Raw genomic sequence first — 18555 nt, 5'->3', positions numbered from 1 at the left:
ACTCAAAGAACCACATGGCTGAAACAAAACATGTGCTCCTCCTATGCACTATGTTTGTCATCCTGTGGCAGGAAAGTTCACCTTCCTCTTTTCTCACTTGTTTGCACGAATAAACAATTATGGCATATGCAATGGATTGCAGTATTGCAAGATCCAAAAGTCTCTTCAGATGAAAGCCTCTCCCATCCCCTGCCCTGTTCCTGTGCCTCTAGGTCCTTGCAACTGAGATGCTACATTGGACTTCAAGGAATAAATCTCTGGACATCCCTGGACAACCAGGCATTCCCTTCTGCCACCACTCCCAAGTACTTCTAGTGCTGCTTGAAATCAGCCAGCCAGGCAGACAGGCATTCTGCTTTGACTGCCAATCTTTGGCAAAAGAAACAGAGGCATGCTGAGGGTGGTAAGCAAGAAACATGATATACATTCTTAATCATCTTATTTGCTATCCCGAGTAATAGGAAAAAAGAGATGGATGAGGAAACATGAAAGTCACAGAGAAGCATTTTCACCTTCAGTGGAAAGATATCTAAGGAAAAAAGGAAAGTAATACTAAGGTATTTATTCATCTATAACCATCAACTCTGTATCCCTGAGTGCAGATTCATAAATTTCTTTTTCTCCTCTTCTTTGGGAGGCACCTCTTTATTTTTTCCCTACTGCTTTTTGTACTCTTGTCAGTCTCTCTGTTCAGCTACAATATTTAGCTTGTCTGCTTTTCCTTCCCTTTATCCTTGCTTTTTGCATTCCTATTCATTTCCCCATTATTTACTCTTTAAAAAGTTGCATTAATTAATGAAGATATTAAATAATCCTTAAAAATTCATCTGGTGCTACTTCTTGCCTAGAGTCATATTACTAGTTGCGGAGAAGTGTACACAAATTGTATTCATACAGGTTAGCTACAGCATGTCCCATTATGTTGTAAGTAGGCGCCCTCATCTAGCTAAAATCTATTGTATTTAAGTTCCACTGAAATTAATGAAGCTTAATATAGGATTTACATTCAGTAAGACTCAGGTGTTACTAAGTCATTTGTCAAGCAGCAGAATTTGAATAAACTAGTGAAGTCCCTGTAAGTGTTGATGGCATTCAGCAATGTATAAATTCATTAATCTAAGACCACTAGCATGGACTCAGATTTAGTTATACTTAGAATAGACCCACTGCAAGAAGTGAAAATTGACTCAGACAAGACTAATTTAAATCATCCCATTAAACGTGTCCCATTGATTTCAGTTAAAGCTCAACTAAGAATGGAACTAGTTCACAGCATGTTAGGAAACTATTGGAATACCTCATATTAATGCTAGGATCTGATATGTGTACCTGTGTGTTTATGTGTGGTAGGGGGATATACATTCTTCTGCCATTGATGGGGATCTTGACATCAACTGAGTTTCATTGAATTCAGTGTGTCTGAGCATAGCTGCTGCTCTCCTCCTTCTCCTTCTCCTACATGTCCAGGGCCATGATATGGTGGCCAATTCTTCGATATGTACTCTAGACACCACATGAACAGGCACTTTTGTATTTTGATGTTGATGAATCCAAGATTAATTACTTCAAATCACATGAATGCAAAGTCCTCTGTTTTCGTATGTATGCATGTAGACTGAACTGTACTTTCTCATCCCATGTCTCTGAGCCAAGACCAGAAGCTAACAAGAGGAAGGACATGTGTTATAATGGCAGACTAAAAGAATTGACTATATTTGGTCCCCTCTTTTCAAGAGATTTTTCAGTGTTAGCATTACTGAGTACATATTTCCCCATGAAGTGATTTAAAAAAAAAAATCTAGGGTGCTACTGATGTGTTTTTCTGGAGAGAGCAAGAAGTGCTGAAGTTTTGGTGCATCTCTGTGTGTTTTGGCTTTCAGCTCAAGTTCTTCTCCATCTTTGACTGCAGAGCACATGATCAATCTGATTTCGGTGTTGACCATCTGATGAGGTCCATGCATAGAGTCATTTCTCTTGGGTTGTTGGCAGAGAGTGTTTGCTATGACCAACATTTTCTCTTGACAAAATTCTGCCAGCCTTTGCCCTGCTTCATTTTGTACTTCGAAGCCATACTTGTGTGTTATTTCAGTTATCTTTTGACTTCCCACTTTAGCATTCCAATCCCCCATGCTGATAAGGACATCATTTTTGGTGTAAGTTCTAGCAGGTGTTGTAGGTCTGCACAGAACTGGTCAACTTCAACCTCTTTGGCATTGGTGGTTGGCACATAGACTTGAACTATATAACTTCTTGAACTTGAACTTTTATAACTTCTTTTATATCTTTTATATTTTTTATTTATTTTATATTGTTTAATTTTAATTTTATATTGTTATTTTTGTATTTTATTGTATTTTATTGTGTTGTAAGCCGCCCCGAGGCTTCGGCAAGGGGCGGCATAGAAATGTTCTAATAGTAATAATAATGATGATGATGATGATGATGATGATGATGATGATGATAATAATAATAATAATAACTACTGTGATGTTGAATGGTTTGCCTTGGATTCAAATGGAGATCATTCTGTCATTTTGGAAATTGTATCCCAGCAATGCTTTTCCTACTCTTTTATTGGCTACTCTATTTTTTCTGTGGGATTCTTGCCCACAGTAATATATATGGTAGTCGTCTGAATTAAATTCACCCATTCCTGTCCATTTTAGTTCACTGCTTCCCAAGATGTCGATGTTCCGTCTTCTGTTCTCATGTCTGACCACATCCAGCTTGCCTTGATTCATAAATCTTACATTCTAGGTTCTATGCAGTATTGTTCTTTACAGCATCAGACTTTCTTTTCACCACCAGATACATCCACAACTGAGTGTCCTTTCAGCTTTGACTGTGTCACTTCATTCTTTCAGGCATTACTCGTACTAACCCTCTGCTCTTCCCCAGTAGCATTCTGGATAGCTTCCAACCTGAGGGGTTCATCTTCTGATGTCATATCTTTTATCTTTATATTCTGTCCATGGGGTTTTCATGGCAAGGATACTGGAGTAGGTTGCCATTTCCTTCTCCAGTGGATGGCATAGCTCTCCCTGCGCAGCATAGCTCATAGCTTCATTGCGCTGCACAAGTCTCTTTGCCACAGCAAGCCAGTGCTCCATGAAGGGGGCCATGGACTTAGTAAACTGACAATTCTCAGCACCTCTGCTACAATAACAGTGATTCCTAACAAGATTATTGCATTGATTGTCGCAAGATAAGTTATGTGAAATAGTGTGAATATATAAAAGCACTATGCTAACTGTGATTAGTATGGACATAACAGTCAATAGTTACTGGTAATACACCTATGTTGTCTAGTTGATAAATGAAGTAATAGTTTGGAAGTGGACCAAATTAATTAGTAAACATGGAAGAGGACATCACAGGTTCCAACTGCTCCTGCCCAAGAGGCAAAACATAAAAATAAAAATTGGTTCTTTCAAAAGGGTAAAGAACCATACATTCTTTTGCAGAAATATTAAGGTTATTATTAATATTAATATTATTTCATTTTTATTCTTATATTCTTTTTAATTAAGATAATAATAAAATAATCATAAGAACCAACATTACTGTTTTATAATTCTACTTCAGTCTTTCACCCATTCATTAGAACAGTCAGAAGAGAAGTTTGAGGCTCATTCAGCTGGACTGATCTTGTTTTAAAGACTAAAATTGACTGACCTGTTAACTTAGGAACCAAGAATTATCTTTTTGAAATAGCAGTACATGTTTTGGCAATATAATATGAAATCTAGAAACAGAAATGATACCTTTCCTATAGAACAACATAATGATTTTTAATAACTCGCATTATGTCTTCAATACAACAGGCAGAAAAAGTACAACTAGGCCCCAGTCCTGCCTTCATGAAGTGATGTCTAATGTGACCATCATCATGGATTTTCTGCTTCTGGGATTTTCTGAGCAACAAGAGTTTCAGATTTTGCAGTTTGTGATCTTCTTGGCAATGTACCTGGCCATAATTGTGGGAAATCTTCTCATCATGATTCTAGTAGCTCTGAACACCCAGCTTCAGTCCCCAATGTATTTCTTCCTTATCCACTTGTCAATTGTTGATCTTGGTTCCACCTCTGTCATTATTCCCAGGTCAGTGGTCAATGCTCTCATGAATACAACATGGATTTCCTATTCTGAGTGTGTTGCACAAATGTTTTTCTTTGTTTTCTTCCTGTCATCAGATTTGTTCCTTCTCACTGTCATGGCCTATGACAGATATGTTGCCTTCTGCCAGCCACTGCACTATGCATCTCTGATGAACTGGGGCAGCTGCATCCAGATGGCAGGTGGAGCATGGGTGGCTGGTTTGCTCAATGCTGCACATGGGTACCATTTTCTCCCTGCCCTTCTGCTCCAATGTCATAAATCAGTTTTTCTGTGAAATCCCACATCTAATCAAGATCACCTGCTCTGATTCATACCTCAGTGAAATTTGGGCTCTTCTCTTTAGTTCAATATTTGGTCTTGTCTGCTTTGTCCTTATCATCATATCCTATGTCCAGTTCTTTAGCACAGTGCTGAGAATACCTTCTATGGCAAACAGGCAAAAGGCCTTTTCTACATGCATTCCCCACCTCACTGTTGTCTCTCTATTATTAGGTACTGTTCTCTTTACATATTTTATGCCTTCCTCCTACTCCTTCTGCAATCTAGACCAGATACTTGCTGCATTGTATACTGTGTTGCCTCCAGTGACTTATGCTTGCCTCCTTATTTTATTATGGAACAATTTAATTAATAATAGTATCAATACAATCTCTCAGTTTCTGTCTTCTCTACTAAGCTACGAGTTAGAATGGATTTATCTTAGCTTTCCAGTTATCATTATAGACATGTAGAAGTGTATTTTACAGTGCATATATTGTATTGAATAAAATGTGGTAGGGATTGTATGTTGAACATGATTTTTAAAAGTTTGATACTAATTTCATACATTGGATGAGTTCCCACATCATGCTAAATCACCTTGTGAACAAGCTGTGGTTGGTTGGTTGGTTGGTTGGTTGCTAAACAACCCACAGTATGCCCGAGAGGTGACTGGGCTCACTATGGTTTGTTCTCCTGTTCCCCTCTGTACTCCAGCTGGAATACCAGTGGCCTTCATGGCAGAACCCACCCTGTCTCCCCTCCACGCTCCAATGGCTACCCTTTTACACACACTACCATCTTTTTAAAATCAGAGCCTCAAAAATCAACAGGTGAAAGTCATATTTTTCAGGTACAGAAAACTTATGAATTTTGTTACTGATTTTATTTTTTGTCAGTCTTTTGCAAGTGCAATCTTACCACTGTAAGATGTGTTGTCTTGCCTCGTCAACTTTTTTGTCTGTTTTAACTGTCAAGAAAAGCCATAAAATTGAATACATAATACATTGATTAAAAGTGACTACAAATTTGTTGCCCGAGACAAATTGTCTAGCTGTCAATGAAAAAAGCACCAGTAAAGGGGAAAGAGTTCTAAAAGCAGGTGCACCAAAAAGGGTAACAGACAATATTGCCTTCTTAGTAATGTAATCTTGTGGAGGCAAAAAAGCAGAAATATATGTAAATACGCTGATGAAGAAGTAAGTGGAAAACAAAATGGTTCACTTGCAGTAGCAATAACTTATCATGGGTTGAAGAACCCATAAAACAAGCCATGGGTCGTCAGGGTGACTGCCTGGCAAAAAGTACTAATTTGTGGGAAGTAGACTGAGTTTGGGCAACAGTACAACCCATCATGGCTAGTTATCTACCATGGTTGTTTTGTTGTGGTTTCTCATTTCTCCTATTTTATTTGCATTCCACATTTCTCTGTCTTCTCAATAGTACTTAATACTGATTTGTTGTTGCTGCTGTTTACTTAACTCATGCCAACCTCCAATTCATCATATCATTTCGATCAGATACTAGCTACAATTTTTTTTCTGTGTTGCTTCTAGTGATGAAGCCAAAAATCTACAGCATAAGGATGTCAAAGCTGACCCGTGGAAGATGTTTTATGGGACTCTTCCAGCCAAGTATACAATGTTTCATACCAACTCATACCCTGATGCTAATTTTTGTTGCTTTGGAACAATATTATTCAAAATAATATGAATGCTCTCAGTTGTTTCCCCTTTTCAGTAATATACCTTGTACAGTGCACTGTCACTTTTGTCTTTACAGAAAACAATGCACATGAAAATGTTCTTTGCATTGCTGTAGTCTTTCTATGTAATTACTAATATTAAATTGCATTGGCTAAAGTATAAAAACACTTTTGGTCAGAGATAATTTTCTACTATGTGTGTGTATGTGTGTGAGTGTGTGTTTCAAATACATACATTGAGTGAGTGTCTATCACTCAACTATTCCTGAGTACTTCATTCCTGTCAGAACACAGTCTTGTGTAGGCTTCATTGACACCATGAACAAGATGATAATTTATTTCCACAACTACAATATAGAAGCATCTGGAGTATATAACTGGAGTATACAGTGTCCATGACTTCAGTTCAGACATTCACAAGTGAACTAACCAGTTCTTGATTGTTGAGGAGAGCCATCTTGGGCTAGAGTGTTATGTATATTTTCTAACTGTACTGATTTCTAGAAATCAGAAGGGCTTACTTCTGAGTAGACATGCATAAATGTATAGGGTTACACTGGATGTCAGGTAACTTTAGTTAATAAATAATATCTATCATTTGCATATGAGAGCAGTTGTATAGGAAAAACATACTTATTTTAGACTTGATTTACTTATTTTATACTGTTAATTTTAATTTTATATTATTTATTATGTTCTATTGTATTTCAATGTATCTTATTGTGTTGTAAGCCGCCCCGAGGCTTCGGCAAGGGGCGGCATAGAAATGTTATAATAATAATAATAATAATAATAATAATAATAATAAGGACTGAGAAGTCCATGTAAAATCTATGCAAAATGTTGATCCTGATTAAACTTTTCTGTTGTTTTCAGTGAGACTAAATGTGATGTAATTAGGTTGGGCTGAAGCCAGGGTTTCCTGACGACCTAGAAGAGGCAATCTTCTTGGGAGGGATGTCAGCTGAGTGACAGAGCAGATGCTTTTCACTTAGAAGGTTCCTGGTCCAATCCTGGCCTCTCCCAGTAGGACTAGGAAGGAATCCTGCCTGAAACCCTGTGGATCCACTGCCCAGAAGTCTTGAGAATATTGGGCTAGATAGAACAATGGTCTGACCCTGCAAGATGGCGTCCTGTAGGCCCCCTCTTGTCTCCCAAGGAATCTGTGTTTTGTGAAATATGATGCTTGCTATCTGCACCGTATATCTTTATGTGTATATGTGTGTAGATGAACTTAGACAATTAACAGAGTCTAATGGTACCTTAAATACTAACGAATGCCTAAGTTTCAAATTTTGTCATATTTATATCATGAATCAGACTTAAGTCCATGTGATACCATGATACACCCAGGAGAAAATTCCTTCTTAGTTCCAAATGAGAACTATGGACTCAATTCAGTCATGACTAACATAGTATGGTTTTAAAGGTTTGACTCTGAAGTGCAACAAGATCCTTTGCTGGTCTTACTATAACAACCCAACTACAATTAGGAAGGTCAAAACATTAAAAATATTGATGCTGATTTAATCCTAACAAAAGTTCTAATTGATACAATTATTTTTAATTCATTCATCTACCTTATTAATAGGCTAAATGTTGAAGCCCTATTTTTTGCTTTAACTTTCTGTACTTTCAGTCAGCTAAAAGAAAAAGCAAATATCTCAGTAAAAGTGTTGCCCTAGATCTAGCACAGTGTTTTATAATGTGTGTTCTGGTCTGCACAAAGTAAATAGGATTCATGAAAGGAGGAAGACCCAGGTTTTGCTGTATGGACAAGGCAATGCTGTAACTGTCTAGAGACCCATAGTAGGTGAAATTGGATTCCACTATCATTAGGACTCTTTAGTCTTCTTTAGGCATTTTCTGAAGTTACTTGATATACCACTTACACAAGTAGGAATTCCCAAGCCTATGGGTACCACCACTATATATTGCTCCTGAATTCAACAGGTTTCTAGTTTTCACCATGACTCCTAAATCATATTAGCTATTGGTCTGATTTAGTAATTTATTCTAATGAAATGTAATACAATCTGTTCTTTTAAGTATGATGTTTGTGGTCACATATTGTGATGTGATCAAAGCAACAACAGCAGCAGAATCACTTTGGGCTCTGGGGCTTTGTTGCAGAGCTAACTAGAACATTCAGAAAGTTAATCCCTAGAAACCATTATGCTAACTAAATATCTCTTTGCTCCTTCTCCCCCCACCCCCCCCACAAGTAATTTTATTGCTGCTTGAAATAAGGCAATATCTTATGCCTGCAGCATTACAGGTTGCCTAATTCCAACCACAAAGGGAGAGGAAACTAAAAACAAGACCCCTACAAGCCAATGGAATAAGCATGGGTTTTATGTTGGTTATTCTGATAGATGGAAAATGGAAGAATGAATGGCTGGTTAGTCCATCAAGAATGCATGATATGCCAAACTAGAACTTGAGGAAAATTTCCAAGGGCAGGTGGAGGAGACAGTAAGCCTTTAAAATACAATTGTCAAACCTGTTCATCCTTTAACTGTCTTCCGTCTTATTATTTCTTTTTTGCTACATTTTAAATCATCTCCATCTCTGTTTCTGATTTTTTTGGTAATGCATGTGAAATCTCTTTATCATATTTCTTCCACCTCTAATTCACTGCTGTATTCATGTGTGTGTGTGTGTATTCTAAACCACATTTCAAATCCTATATTCCATTTGTTGCTGCTAAATAGCAGCAGATCTGTTAAGAGTATATTACTGATAGTATTAGTATCATTCTATTTACAGAGTGCTTCATCACAGTACTGAATTAGTAGATGGCCCAATGGTTTGCCTCAGTGCACTTTAACTCCTTAGGTTCCTAAATCAGGAAGCATATATAGTCCATGGAAAAGACAGTAAGGTATATACAGATGATATTAAAATGGTCAGACAGGCTAGATGGGCCATGGGTTACTTGAGGGTTGTTTGCCCCTCAAACAATCCATGTTGCCCACATTCAGATGAGATGACAAGCAGCACTCAGGCAGGTAATGAGGATAATGGTGCCTGGAATGCACCAGCACATGCTGCTGACTTAAGCAAGCTAATTTTAACGGGGTGAACTGGGTCACTGCCTGTGGACAGAACCCCCCTCCCACCACCCACCCCACCTGCATTCCTAGCTTTCAGCTAAATCACTGTTAGAGACTGAGTGACAGAGAGTAGATATTGGGAGGGAAGGTTGGTACAAAATTTTGCTAAGACTTGTCCATTTTTTCAATATCAAGGGACATTTCAGTTATCAGTTTACTATATAAGATTGATAAACACACCTGAAACTAACACAGACATTTTGTTTTGTCGGGTTCAAACCAATTAAGAAGGGGAAAGCTTCAGATTCAATTTTTATTAAGATTATGCTTTATATGACTTGGCATCAAAATATAGCATATTAAATTACATCAAATATTTCTTGCTATTAGAAAATAGAACATGGTCAAAGATCCATAGAACTTAATAGGTAAATAGAAAATTATATCACCTAAATATTTCTTTTTGTCGAAGATTTCATGTCTAAACTATCTAAACAGGAGAGCTTTCATCCAAATACCATATTTCCTCTACAGCTCTGAATGGGTTGTTCAGTTGGCAGGCACATGTGCCCCATAATTTATTGAGGCATGGCAAAAATGTCCACTTCTACCAGTCAAGCTTTTCATGCTTAAATAATCCATTATCTCCTTGGGATACATGTAGGTGAGTACGGGCAATATGGTAGAAACCCCTGATAAACAGTATATGTATTCTTCAGTATTTCATTGGATGAACAATTATCATATTGTGCTGTACTCTGTCACATTTTCATGATGATCTTCTTGATGAATGGAATATTGTAACTTGATAGGCATCCTCCTGGATTAAAAGAAGACTACAGATAAACTAAAATAGAGGAGTTTAAAGTTATGTGACTGATGGCACTCTAACACAAGCAAGGAATATATGATGACCTTTCTTCTTCCGCCAACAGTCACTATGCCAATGAAGCCATGCCTAATGTAACCATCACCAGGGATTTCCAGCTTCTGGGGTTTTCAGAGGATGAAGAATTTCGGATTTTACATGTTATTTTCTTCTCAGCAATGTATCTAGCTGTGCTTATGGGGAACCTTCTCATCATCCTTCTGGTAGCTTTGAACACCCACCTGCAGACCCCAATGTATTTCTTCCTTGTCAACTTGTCAATTGTTGACCTTGGCTCCACCTCTGTCACCATTCCCAAATCAGTAGCCAATGCCCTCAGGAACACCACAAAAATTTCACATTCTGAATGTGCTGCACAAATGCTTTTCTTTCTCTTCTTTATGTCCTCAGACATTTTCTTCCTCACTGCTATGGCTTATGACAGATATGTTGCCATCTGCCAGCCACTGTACTATGCATCTCTGATGAGGTGGAGCAGCTGCATCCAGTTGGCAGGTGGGGCATGGGTAGCCGGTTTTTTCAATGCTGTTCTGCACACAGGTACCATTTTCTCCCTGCCCTTCTGCTCCAACAAGATCCATCAGTTCTTCTGTGAAATTCCACACCTCATCAATATCTCCTGCTCTGACCCATACTTCAGTGAAATGTGGGCTCTCCTCTTTAGTTCTGCATTAGGTCTTGTCTGTTTTGTGTTCATTGTAATGTCCTATGTACAGATCTTTAGCACTGTGTCAAGAATGCCGTCTGTGGCAAACAGGCAAAAGGCCTTTTCTACTTGCATCCCACATCTCGTTGTTGTCTCTTTATTACTTGGTACTGGTATATTTTCCTATGTCTTACCCAAATCCAGCTCTTCATTTAATTTGGATGAGGTGCTTGCTGTAATATATTCTGTTTTACCTCCAATGATGAACCCAATAATCTATAGCATGAGGAATAAGGATATCAAAGCTGCCTTATGGAAGCTGTTTTACTGGAAATGTCCAGCCAATATTACAACGTTATAGTAACCCCCACCCCCTGCTATTGGTTAAGATAACATAAGACATGCAAAGTTTCCACTCATGCTTCTAAAAGCAATGCCATTAAAAGTGAACAAAACAATGACTGGGTTCATGTAACATGACAAGCCATTGTGAGTTTCCAGCCATGATGTCTTGTTGTGTTATGTGAATCCACACCCATTTCCCCAAGGTGACTTATGCCTGGTGAACAACACTCTACCTCCATTCATAGCTTTTCTAAGGTTTTCTGTGCCCATGACAGGTTTGCATGTCTTCTGAGCCTGGATTATTGATTACATCATGGGAAATCAGAATAGGTTTGCAATTCCAATAACCAGAGGAACCTCATCATTCTCAGCAGGTGATACCAGACAGATGTCAGTGCCAGCTGTATCTGAGTGTGCAGGTGGCTCTTGGATCAGCTGGCATAGGCTTCCTCCCTCTGTTCTACAAGGACTTTTGTGCTCACACTCCTTCTCCAGTCAGAAATTGAGAAAACCATCTGTAAAGTCAGGTTTTCTGATCTCCACGTGGATCGTGATCAATAGCACATTCAGAGTCCCCCAGTGTCCCCCAGGAAAGCATTCCCATTGTTGTCCCACACTCATTTACATCATTCCTGCAAGAAGTGGTTAATCATGGTTACAGCCCTGTGTTCACTCTAGCATAATGGTGTGGATTTGAAGCCTTAGCTGGAGCAATGCAATCGGAGATGGTGGCTGTCAAGGGACAACAGGTATCCTCATTCATCATTGGCCAGAAGAGCATTGGAATCCTCCCTTCCCTTCCCTTCCCTTCCCTTCCCTTCCCTTCCCTTCCCTTCCCTTCACTGACAGTTTACAGAATGTGAAGGATCTTTTGTGTAAGAAGGATTTACACACCTCCTTCAGCAAGCCTTCTCCCTCCCTCCCTCCCTCCCTGCTTTCTCTCATTTCATTCTTTAGTTTTCATGGGGGACCAAATATTGGACTTTGTTCCAAACCTGTATGGACACAGGGAAGGATAAAAAGTATATTTTCCCCAATTTTATTAAGGGGAACAGAGTTTGATGGGTAGGGATCAAACCTTGGTGTCTATGTAAAAAGCAGGGTTATGAGTGGGAAATGGGCAAATTTTGACTGGGACAAACCATTGAGTATTTCCAGTCTTCTCAAGTCCAACAGAAAGAGATGCATGTTTCACTTTCCAAAAGCCCCTGGATTCTTGGGAAAATGTCTACAATTTACTCTCCCATGTGAATTAAAAAGGGTTGTTTCTTTGTTATTGACCTCTGAAATACTCTGCATTTGGCTCACAATGACAGCTTACCTTAACATAATAGACCCTTTTAGTTAGAAAGCCTTTGTAATGATCTGTGGCCATGGCAAATGCAATTTCTGAGTTGCAAGCTTTTTTTTCTCAATAAGACAATTAGTAGAATGCATTGATGTTCATTTTTCCTTTTAAAGAAAAATATGCATATCAAATTGTCTCTGCGTTGCAGTTTTTCTACACAATCTCTAATAAAACATTGCATTGCCTAAAGGAAACAATATTTTATACTGGAGAGCTTATTTAATGATTTATGTTTTACAAATGTGTACATTGATTCAGTATGCAAATCACTCATTGCTCATTATTTTGTTCCTGTGTATAATATGGTGCTGTGTATCATTGCCATCATCAAGTAGATGAGAGTTTATTTTCACAACTGTATTAAGAGACATCTGGAGTATATCACCACCAAGATCCACTTGTACAAGAGCCATTACTTCAGTAGATATGGTATCAGTGCTGTGGCATCATTGCACCATAGCAGAAGCATGGCAGTATTGCATCTCTGTGGCATAAGCACTGCATTACATTTGTGGAACAGAATTGGTGAGAGCAGAAGGATCCTGAACCTTCCTCTTTTATTACTACTTCATGCAGCATGACCCTGTTCATTTACTCTCAGAAGTAAGTGTGTAAGGGATTGGCAGGCTAAATGGAAGACATTAGGTTAGATCCAGACATAGTAATATAGTGTAAGGTGGTTGACACTAGTGGGACTTCAATTAGTTACTTGTGGTGACCTTACCTGTTTGTTTTTATATTGCAGAACTTTTGATACCCTATTGAACCTGGGAAATCCCTTTGCCCTAATGAGTATCATTCCTCCTAACATTAGTTTCAGGCAGGATACTGTGGAGGTCCCTTACTTAGATAATTAAATGCTATCAATAGAGTCTTGCCAAGCTAAAACAAAATGTTCTTATGTGGATTTGCAGCCTTTCATAAAGCTTTGGTTCCAGACATTTGTGATCTGAAGCTTAACAGTTGATTCCATTGCTGTCAAAAAGCCCTGCAAAAATTACCAGAAAACACAGGAGAGGCAAGGTGGATGACCATGTTGTGAAAGGTCCCACAACATCTGTGACTGAGAGATCATGAATGTGCAATAAATGACTAATGTAGAGAAACACTGACTAAAAACAAAACAAAACAAAACAAAACACAACTCTTAGAATTTGCTAGGTGACCATGTTGCTGCAATCCTATGCACAGTTTACATGGGTGGAAGTCCACTGAGCTCAAGGGATCAAACCTCTGGGAAAACATGGACAAGATTACACTGCACAGTCTATAGTTCCTTTCCCCTCTTAAAATATGCATAAAATACATGTTTACAAAAGGTAATATTATTCTTACAAATGTTATTCTTACAAATGTTAATATTACTGCAGAGCCTTTGATGCCCCATGGCACCAAAGGAACCATTCCTTTACCCTAATGAGTTTCATTGCACCTAAGATTAACTTCAAGTAGTACACCATGGAGGATCCTCACTAAGATGATTAGAATACAGTCAACAGAGTCTTGCTAAAAGAAAATTGTCTTGAAAGGGGGTGTCAGAAGGGATAGAGTTTCGGCTCTAGGGTTTAATGCAGAACTAACAAACTGGAACTAACTGGGAGTTAATCCCTTGAAACCACTATACTACAATAGTTAGATGCCCTTTTGTTCCCCCTTCCCTCTTTAACTTTTAGTGTTGGTTGCAATAAGGCATACAGCTCATGCTTGCATTGTTGCAGCTTTACTGAATTCCAACCACAAAGGAAGAGAAAAATCTAAACAAGGAAAAGCCCAAGTAAGCATGGACATTCTGCTTTTTATTCTGATTGATGGAAAAAGGAACAATGGATGGCTGGTTAGTCTATCAAGAATGCATGATATGACAACCTAGGACTGGGAGAAAAATTACCAAGGTCAGGTAGAACAAGACAGTAAGCTTTTAAACTACAAGGATCAAACGTGTACATCCTTCAACTTTCTTCTGTCTTAAAATTTCTTCTTTGCCACATCTTAATTCATCACCATCTCTTTTCTCATCTTTTTCCTAGTGAATGTGAAATCTCTTTAGCACATTTCTTTTCCTGTATTTCACTGTCATGTTCTTTTAAAATAAATACATCAATTCCACACCACATCCCAATCTTATATTCATTTTACTGCTGCTTATCTGTACCTCATATTGTTAGTGAGGTACAGAAATTAGAACTAAGTAAACTTAGGACATTTCAAATTACTGGTCCGTTTTCTCACAGCACTTGCCAAGCTTAAGCCAGTGGAAATCAATGATACTTTAAACAGTCAGGGCCAACCTGCAGTTTTGATTTCTCTGAACTTCAGGTTCTGTGCCTTGTCTCCTGCACCCCAAACCACCTCTGTATCATGTAGAAACAGTAAAATTTAAACTGCTGTGGTTGTGTGAATATATGCATCAAGCTGCTCAATAGGATGTGTTTGTTTGTTTATTTATTTATTTATAAAATATGTGTGCTGTCCATTACTTGCGTCTCTGGATGGCTTACAACATAGATCAAGATAAAATAGAAAAATTGACAATTCCACTCTGGCTGCAATTAATAAAATACAAACAATAAAATGTAATTCCCATTATTTGTTTATTTAACAATCTAGTCACTATAACATGTGTTTAACACAAGTAAATATGTTAGGTATAAGATCAGAGAAAGGGAGGGTGAGTGGTGAGGGCTATACCTGGCCTGTCATTATTCTATTTCAACATAGTATTTCTCCTCTGCTAACAGCTAATGCAATGCAAGCAGCACAGGAAGGGGCTGAGGTTCTGTCACAGGACTCTTGCCTTGCATCTTGAAAAATTTCTGCCTGGAATCCTGAAGCCACTTTTAATCTGTTGGTCAGCAGCACTGGGTTCAGAGTTGGACCAGTGGTCTGCCTCAGTGTACTATAACTTCTTAGGTTCCTAAATTGGGAAGGATATATACTCCATGGAAAAGATAGCAAGGCATATTTTGGGGCTATCTGGAAGATCAAACCAGCTTGCTCAGCCATGAGTTACTTGAGGATTGAGTTGAGAACAAAAAGAAGTCTCTCTTGTTCATTGGCTGACCATGAGAGAGACAGACAACACCAGCAAGTAGCTTTTTTTAAAAAAAGACTTTTTATTGTAGGTGCACACTAGCAATAAAGAGTGAGCCCATCTCCAGCCAAGAGCAGCTGCCACAGTCATCATACATAGTGGATTTATATATTAGAATTTTTCAATGATTAATAACAGAAAACATCAGAGCAGAAAACATTCAGTTACTTTTGTACATGGTTATCATGAACTACAAGTCTTTTGAGGACATTTGGTGTCAAAACATTTGCTTCCATGCTTATCTATACAAATTTTGACCTTCTTGACAGAGGTTTATTTTATATTTTAAACGCTTTGAGTCTGTGTGGGAGAACACTAAGTAACTGACCCTTGCTGTTTGGTCATTAGGACAATTTTTCTTCAGTTGTTTGCCCTCAAACAATCCATGCTGCCCAAATTCAGATGACATGACAAGCAGCACTCAGGCAGGTAATCAGGCTAATGGTGCCTGGAATGCCCCAACACATGCTGCTGACTTGTTTACTGGGTGTACTTGGTCACTGCTTCTCGGCAAAGAAAATACCATTCTTCATTTCCAGGTAAGTAACTATTAGGAGACATATTCATGCAAAGCAGAGGGTTAGGGTTAGATTTATGCAAAAGCAAATTAACTGACTAAAGTTGGCATCTTCACCCCTTTCTTCCAGCAACCCCTCCAGTCCTGTTTAAATGCTTTGCCTTCCACATTTCCTTTTCCACTAGAAATGCTTTTTTTGTTCATCTACCTGCAGCATCTCAGAGAAGGTGGGAAGAAGGGTGGAATAGTTTCAAGATACCTTCTGCTCTTTTCATCATCCAAAACTCCCCCCCCCCCGCCTCTTAGGTTGCTTTCCTGACCTCACAGATCAGCCACTGTGGTATCTTAAGTGAACTCCAAAATTCCCAGCTCTGAGCAGTCTCCCCCTTAGATCTGGAAGTATGTGTGTGTCTGTGTGTGTGTGATTGTTCAGATGTGAAGTCTTTGACATTTCTTTTCATGTTTAACGTGTTAAAAGAAATGTTTAAAAAAGAAATGTTTAGGCAGTGTTATTTTTATACATAAGTGAGCAATGTGACTGGAACAGATGATGTACAACATGATCCATTGAATGTTTATTCAGAAGTATTTCTTACTGTGCTCCATGGAATTTACCTCTAAGGACATATATGTATGATCACCACCTGAAACACAGAACAGGCAAGTCTTGCAAAAGGACTCTGTAATTTCTTTATATATGAACCAATATTTTCTGAAGACTACTGGGATGGATTCAAGCATAGTTGTGTTAATGTAGGCTTGCTGAAATCCTAAATAAGCCCTATTGGTTCCAGTAGGCCTTCTTTAAGCATGGCTAAGTATGGATCCAACACTAGGTCTTTTGATGTTTTGTTTTCTGAGTTGCACAATAACTTCTGAGGGAACATGTGGCTTGATCAACAACATGTCTGAGGATTACTAGCTACACAGTTTTATATCCAGAAGTAGTTAAGTATAAACTTGGCACAATAGCAGTATCCCACTGTATGAACTGACATAATGTGCTAGATCACATTTGAATGCTACCCTTCCTGACGAAAAGAAAATTGCTACTTGATTGACTGTCTCTTGGGTTAAAAAGGAGGCTTCCAAACTAATTGTTACACCTGCAAATATCTTTGTGGAACTAACACTGTCAGTAGTTTATATGACAGCTTTCATTCTCACACAAGCAAGGAATTCATTATGGTCTTTCCTTTTCCTCCAACAGTCAATATATACGTGAAGCCATGCCTAACATAACTCTCATAATGGATTTCCTGCTGTTGCGATTTTCAGAGGAACACGAGCTTCAGATTTTACATGTTGTACTCTTCCTGGCAATGTACCTGGCTGTCCTTATGGGAAACCTTCTCATCATCCTTCTGGTGGCTTTGAACACCCACCTGCAGACCCCAATGTATTTCTTCCTTGTCAACTTGTCCATTGTTGATGTTGGCTCCAGTTCATTCACCATTCCCAGATCAATAGCCAATGCCCTCAGAAACACCACACAGATTTCATATTCTGAATGTGCTGCACAAATTCTTCTCTTTGCGTTTTTCCTGTCATCAGATTTGTTTCTTCTTGCTGCCATGGCCTATGACAGATATGTTGCCATCTGCCAGCCTCTGCACTATGCATCTCTGATGAGGTGGAGCAGCTGCATCCAGTTGGCAGGTGGGGCATGGGTGGCCGGTTTGCTCAATGCTGCTTTGCACAGGGGTACCATTTTCTCTCTGCCCTTCTGCTCCAACAAGATCCATCAGTTCTTCTGTGAAATTCCACACCTCATCGAGATCTCCTGCTCTGATTCATACTTCAGTAAAATGTCAGCTCTTCTCTTCAGTGTAATACTAGGTCTTGTCTGTTTTGCATTTATTGTCATATCCTATGTGCAAATATTTAGTACAGTGTTTAGAATGCCTTCTGTGGCAAAGAGGCAAAAGGCATTCTCCACTTGCATCCCCCACCTGTTGTCTCCTTATTAATTTTCACTGGTATTTTTTCCAATGTCATTTCCACATCCAGTTCTTCATATAATCTGTACAAGGCTCTTACAGTGATATATTCTGTTTTACCTCCAATGATGAACCCAATAATCTACAGCATGTGGAACAAGGATATCAAAGCTGCCTTGTGGGAGCTTTTGTACAGAAAACTTTCAACCAGGAAAGCAATTCTGTTTTGAAACAAAGCATTAATGAAACTGAAAGATAAGCTGAACACTCCCTTCCATCTGTGCTCCATTAGCATTGAGGACTATGTGCATTTTGTTCCCTTGCAAATTTGTATTCATGCACTCATAGATGCTTAGACCTTTCCACTTGGCCTTGTGCTCAAAGAAATTATTCCAACATCTTCATCAGCTTCTTCAGTCTTCTACAGCATACAAACCCATTATTGGATATTGAATCTACCTTGCATTGTTCTACAGCTGGGGGAGAGTCCCACTTTGCACCAAAGTTCACGTCATACAGCAGGGCAACCTGAGCTTCTGTGTAGCAGTATCAGGGGCTTGAAGTATCTTTTAAACAAACCAGGAGATAGGGCAACCTGACAATCTGGTCCCACCAGCCCAGCTCAACCTGGACCTTATCTG

The 18555-nt window shown here is 38.7% G+C and overlaps 1 protein-coding gene across 1 annotated transcript; it reads left to right on the top strand.

Moving 5' to 3' along the window:
- Positions 1 to 3868: 3868 nt before the first annotated feature.
- On the top strand, positions 3869 to 11034 carry LOC123033453 (olfactory receptor 14I1-like). The gene is made up of 3 exons (XM_044450055.1): positions 3869 to 4101; positions 5934 to 6011; positions 10074 to 11034. Exons 1-3 carry the CDS (start codon positions 3869 to 3871, stop codon positions 11032 to 11034), a joined length of 1272 nt encoding a protein of 423 aa, XP_044305990.1.
- Positions 11035 to 18555: the final 7521 nt, after the last annotated feature.

Source organism: Varanus komodoensis, unplaced genomic scaffold (genome assembly GCF_004798865.1).
Source record: "Varanus komodoensis strain SLA01 unplaced genomic scaffold, ASM479886v1 scaffold62, whole genome shotgun sequence".
Classification (NCBI taxonomy): domain Eukaryota; kingdom Metazoa; phylum Chordata; class Lepidosauria; order Squamata; family Varanidae; genus Varanus; species Varanus komodoensis.
The sequence above is the reverse complement of the archived record's forward strand: the minus strand, read 5'-3'. Positions and strand labels throughout refer to the sequence as shown.

What these genes read in the sequence shown, in the direction of transcription:
- LOC123033453 (XM_044450055.1), top strand. Translation starts at nt 3,869, where the DNA reads ATGTCTAATGTGACCATCATCATGGATTTTCTGCTTCTGGGATTTTCT. An exon ending in ACCTCTGTCATTATTCCCAG is followed by an intron (nt 4,102 to 5,933) that starts GTCAGTGGTCAA and finishes TGTTGCTTCTAG; the next exon opens with TGATGAAGCCAAAAATCTAC. An exon ending in TATGGGACTCTTCCAGCCAA is followed by an intron (nt 6,012 to 10,073) that starts GTATACAATGTT and finishes TTCCGCCAACAG; the next exon opens with TCACTATGCCAATGAAGCCA.